Genomic DNA, 5,701 nt, shown 5'->3' on the forward strand with positions numbered 1-5,701 from the left:
TCTCATGCTTGTTTCATCAACAACAATTAGTGACTAATATGATGTTACACATTCTTTGTTAGATTAGGTGCATGTTTGGCCAAACTTAAACAATTTACTTAGAAGTAAATAATTGAGATCTAGGTTAAATATTTAGTCAAAGTTGGAAATAAATAAATTACTTATTTTGTAGTGAGAGAGTTACTTTAAAAATGAGAAATACATACTGGAAAATAGCAAAAGTAACGTAGCCAAAAGTTACATTAAGAAAGATGCACCATTCTATGTGGCGGTGGTCTTCCTGTCTACAATTGGTTATCAATTGTTATTTTTCTCTTAAACGAATTGTGGACAGTGACTTTATTATCACATAGACTGGTGTTAAATAACATGATTTTTCACTCACATAGATTGGTGCTAGATAGCATGATTCATATGTTTACTTTTAACCTTATTAGTTAAATGTGCTCAAAGTTGAGTTTCTGATCATATTGGTACTATCTTTTGTTCCATGTTCAGATTGGTAACGACTCTTATAAGTTTTTGACGGCATTCTAATTTACTATTCAATACATGGAAAGTGACGTGAATCACTAAGTGTCTGGTTTCACTTTTGTAAATTTCTGAGGAGTATTTACATGTTGGCAGTTCATTAGTTTCTTAAATTAGTAATGCAGTTGTCCTTATTGTTACAAATTTTGTATCTCTATATAGTGTACATTCTTAAAACAGAAGTTTTGGTTGTTTTTATTATATATAGTAAGAACAATAATGAAAAGTATTCATTTGGACATAGTAACATGGAAAATGACATTGTAGTATCTACATCTGGTCTATCTGGTGATTGAAGAGTTGAGGTTTTATATTTGCCATGGTCTTTCTGAGATGTCAGGTTGAAAAAAAAAACTGGATACGGATAACAAAACAAGTTTGACATAAATTTTTTTTTAGTCATCCTTGCTGATTATCTATCATCACTGGGCGCAGCTGTTTGGTTTGGATTTGTTAGTTGATTGATCGACTTCTAAGATTTATTTAGCTGGTTGTTCAGGATGATAGTTGATAAAATTATTAATATTTACAAAGTCCAAAATATTTGATTGCTTTTCAATTTTTATAACTGATTAATTCAATAGTCTTAATTTACAAAATCCAAACCAAATGTGACCTCAAATATGTGGGAAAAGGAGAATAGGAGAGAACAGGGATTGATGTGCTTTCAATGTTTATTAACCAAGGGATACATATCCCATTCGCTGTAGAAACTCGAATTAAAAATTGTTCAACTGAAAGAATCTGCACAAGTGTCCGTGCATTCATCTTCTACAGTTTTGCGAGTTGTTTATCTTCTCATTTTTGCTTTTCTTTTACCCTACGGACTTTTGTTTACCTTTCGTTGTATTGTTTCAGGTATGCAATAACAAAAGCTTTTTGCGTTGCCTTTTTAATGACCTTTTTTTCTGTATTCGACGTCCCTGTATTCTGGCCCATCTTATTCTTTTACTGGGTTTTTCTCTTTATCCTCACAATGAAACGTCAAATTACACACATGATCAAGTACAGATACGTTCCATTCAACATTGGCAAGCAGGTAAGAGCTTTATTTTCATTTAACAAATTCTTGAAATGTCATCATCTTCTACTTCCTTTATGTATCTTGAAAATTGTATGTAACGATTGCCCTTTTCTTTAAAATACATTTGAACAGAGCTATGCTGGGAAAAAGTCTGCTGAAGGTGCAAAGGTTCATAGAATAGACTGAGGTTGGAAGTACATGTTAACACGTTCGACTGGAATGATCTTGACTTTGTATTATGTTCGTTTAGAACTCAAAACTCTTCTGGATTATTGATCTCAAACATACGTTCAAAGTGTGCAAATACACAACTTGTTTAAACTTAGAAATGAACGTGATATACATCTCTTGTTATTGTGAACGTGGAAGCGCATGTGATTAACTTTTGGAAATGTTCGATTTAGCATCTCACATATTGAGACCATTTTGTCATCTTATGCCACTATTAATCAGATCAATGTAATTAGGCTCTAGATATTTGTTTTGCACATTGACGATAATGGGCTACACAGCCTCATATGTCGTGTAATTTTATTATAATTTAATTTGCACAATAATGAAAGTCAACAATCCTCTAGGAAAGTACTACACGAAAATAATTGTTTACATAATGACGTCCATAATTACATGTGGCACTGGATCTAACCTTTAATTCAGATCTCACACTTGCACATCAATAATCGGATGATTGTCACATTATATTATGGACATTATTATATGCATTATTGTACAAGTAGAATCTTCCTCTGTGCTATGACCTTAACTAATCAAAATAAAGCTGTGTACGGTCTTCATTACAAGACCTTTGACAGAGTGAGGTGGCAGCCGAATTTTTTGAAAAAACCTGCCTGCATTTTTTCCCAGTAAACCGGCCCGCATGGTTGCAGAATTTCAAAACCCAATGTTGCACACAATATCGAAACCCCCAAATCTCATCCTTATTCCGCACTCCAAATCTGGCGACCGTAGAAATTGCAAAGAAATAATTTCCAATGCCATGGTCAATAATTTTTGGCATCGTCACCATAAATCGAAGCCGCTGAAGATATTTTTCCTCAAAATCGTATACACCTACACCAATGTGAGTTATTTCGACAGGGCCTCAGTTCGTGAACCAACCGGATGAAATGAGATTTGGGGGTTTTGATATTGCGTGCAAGACTGGCTTTTGAAATTATGAAACTACGTGGGCTGGTTTTGTAGGGGAGAAAAAATTCGGCTGTCACGTTACTTTGTCAAAGGGCATGTAATGAAGACTGTACACATAGCTTTATTGCTTATCCAAATAGGTGGAGGCAACAATGGCAAAATCCGACATGTGGTGGAGCCAACAATGGCAAAACCCGACAACTGAAGCACATGGTACCTAATACAAATCCAAAGATCTAACTCGCTCTCATTGGCTCACACATCGTATGGTTGTAGTGGAAGTGGAAATTTGAATCATAACACTGTGGACCAACTGAATACTGCCAAGTGTTCTTCAATTAACATCAAAATGTTCAATTGATTAAAGCAGCACACTTATCCCTACTCAGTGTAATGAGTGGAAACTTGGATTAAGTTTCACACAATGTAGGGCAATGCTGAATTATTGTGTTTGACGTTTAATAAAGTTTAGTTTTCAAATGAAATGATTCAATAAAGTAATTTGTCCCCCTTTTAAGCTTTCAAACAAGGCGGTTGAACAATGACATCTCATTTTTATTCAAGGAAAACTCACAGCATCAGAAAACGAAGTCATTCAACAACTGAAAATCAAAGACACGGAACACTTCATAGAAAAGTTCACATCTTAGACTAGTTTATTAAGGTATAATTCTCGATTCTCACACAAATCGATCAAGGTACTCCTCTACCGTGGTGTATTTGACATCTGGATAGAGCTCCGAAGCCTCAACCCCGAATGATGGCTCGATCTCAAAATAGGTCTGGTCTCCTTTCACAAAGGTTGAATGGTTGATCGATATTATGATATTGAGAGGGATAGGAGCTTCTGCAATGATGTATGAGAACAACGAGATTAATATAGGCTCAGGACTTTAAGTTCTATATACCCAAAATGACTCGATTCAATTTTTCATAAAGCATCGATGAAGAATTCAACAAAAAGATTATGCATACCTTGGATTTGTTTCAAAACTTGTTCCTCAGAAACATACTCTTTCTCCAGAGTTTTCCCGATCTTTTTCTCCCACAAGGCAACGAGTTCATTGAATGAATATATGTTCTTAGGAGGCTTGATGTAAACGATCTTGTTCAATGTTCTCGGGTCATCCACAGTCTTGATGGTGTAGGTGCCAATATCTTCTTCATAATTGAAGACAGCTGCAAACAAATAAGGCAGAGAGAGGGGGGGGGGGAACAAGAAGATTATAAAGATGAGATACGCACAATTTCTTGAAGTAATGTCATTAAACAAGTGTGAAGTAAGTTACTGAAGTTTATCCCTACCGCCACATTGTTTGATACAGCCTCATAGCATGCTAAAGGAAGGACATAGGATATAAAGGCAAATCATCCTAGTTTATGCTTACAATAGAGATACAACAGTTCAGTTAATTCAGCACAAAACCTCATTCAGAAATCACAAGTGCAAAATGTTCTACAAAACTACTATACATTCTCTATTAAACACTTCTTAGGCCAAGTGTTTTTGAGTTTTCCCAGCAAAGTTTGTCGAACAGAATAGGAATACGGATTGCTAAACGAGTTTTTGAATTTGATGTTAAGTACCTTTGGGGTTTCCATCTCCTAGGATGATTACTTTGTCTCTTGGAGGAGCGGTGACTCCCGGCTGTACCAATGTCGGAAGAGAGTATCCAGCAAAGTAGTTGGACGATACATAGGTGTAAGGAATCCCTTCTGCCTCAGTTGTTCTGCGGATTTGGGCCTTGACTGCAAATGTAGACTTTGCTGGCTCTACAGCTCGAGTACGATCTACATCATTGCCAAACTCCGAGGGGAAGAACCTCTGGGAAATTCGAAGAAATACAACATATAGATTAATTAACTATCAGATAGAAGACTTTGTCTACCACGACCGAAATATATAGACATGATAATGACAAATAATTGAAAACAATTGAATCCACTGTCACCAGGGAAATCAGATATTGGACAGTATTTCTTTGATGAAATTGAAATTTGAATATCCCATATTGGATATCAGGAATTTCCCATCTCAAATTTCGATCCCTGGACAAGAATATCATGGATCCACCAAGAAAGTAAAATTTGGTCTTCAAATAACAGATATGAGCCTATTTTACTAAAGATAATTCCTAAAGCAACTAATTCAACTCTCAAGTGTCAAAACACAGCAAAAATCACGCAATTCAACAACAAGAAACCAGGTCTAGTTCCAGAGTGGCTACAGGAATACTTTTTTCTCCCCAATTCGTTCAGTTCATTGCTAGATCTATGACTAAAGGAAACAGAACAAACCAACCTTAACATTTCCTGCTTCTTTAATGGCAGCAATGATCTTAGTTTGATCGGCCAACTGAAGTTGCCCCACCGTCGATATAACAACATCCACCTGCTTTATAGCCTTTACCAAGCTCTCATGATCATATAAATCCCCCTGTGAATTTTCACACAACAAATCTCAAAATCATCATCCATATAAAAATAAATTCACACCCAATACACACACAAATGCAGAGATGAATAAAATTTACATATACATACAATTAGTATTGTGACACCAGAATTCTTGAAGCCCTCAATGATTTTGCCCTTAACAGGGTCAGAAATAGTGCTCTCTCTAGCAAGAGCAAAAGTGGGGTGCCCAGATTTTGCACTCGCTTCAACTATGAATTTTCCGATGTACCCAGTTCCTCCAATAATCAAAATCTTGCTTTTCTCAGCCATTTTTTCAAGAATATCTTGGAATTTTTTATATTTATGAATGCAAGTCGTGCCGAGACTTTGACGTTCTTAATACAGCCGAGCTCAGCATTTATAGAAAAAAGAATTCAAGAAAACTCAAGAAAATACTAAAGTTGCCAAGTTGCCATTGGGTGATGGTACAGTCTAAAAATTATAATGAAGAATTAAATTTCCTTTTTTTTTTTTTTTTTTAATTTCATTACAGTTTTTTTTTTTTTTTTTTTTTTAAAGGGGTAAAATTTTTTACTAATT

The 5,701-nt window shown here is 35.3% G+C and overlaps 2 protein-coding genes across 2 annotated transcripts; one reads left to right on the forward strand and one right to left on the reverse strand.

The window, feature by feature from the left end:
• Window positions 1–6: 6 nt before the first annotated feature.
• On the forward strand, window positions 7–2,028 carry LOC111385165 (protein RER1B-like). Its single transcript, XM_023009540.1, has 2 exons — window positions 7–1,570; window positions 1,688–2,028. Exons 1-2 carry the CDS (start codon window positions 1,202–1,204, stop codon window positions 1,739–1,741), a joined length of 423 nt encoding a protein of 140 aa, XP_022865308.1. The 5' UTR covers window positions 7–1,201; the 3' UTR covers window positions 1,742–2,028.
• Window positions 2,029–3,238: 1,210 nt separating this feature from the next.
• LOC111385164 (isoflavone reductase-like protein) lies at window positions 3,239–5,595 on the reverse strand. Its single transcript, XM_023009539.1, has 5 exons — window positions 5,249–5,595; window positions 5,007–5,141; window positions 4,292–4,529; window positions 3,680–3,883; window positions 3,239–3,551 (listed from the first exon to the last, which is right to left on the reverse strand). The coding sequence occupies exons 1-5, from the start codon at window positions 5,429–5,431 to the stop codon at window positions 3,385–3,387; spliced, it is 927 nt and encodes a 308-aa protein (XP_022865307.1). The 5' UTR covers window positions 5,432–5,595; the 3' UTR covers window positions 3,239–3,384.
• Between the last annotated feature and the right edge of the window lie 106 nt (window positions 5,596–5,701).

The sequence above is a fragment of the Olea europaea genome, unplaced genomic scaffold (genome assembly GCF_002742605.1).
Source record: "Olea europaea var. sylvestris unplaced genomic scaffold, O_europaea_v1 scaffold3094, whole genome shotgun sequence".
Classification (NCBI taxonomy): Eukaryota; Viridiplantae; Streptophyta; class Magnoliopsida; order Lamiales; family Oleaceae; genus Olea; species Olea europaea.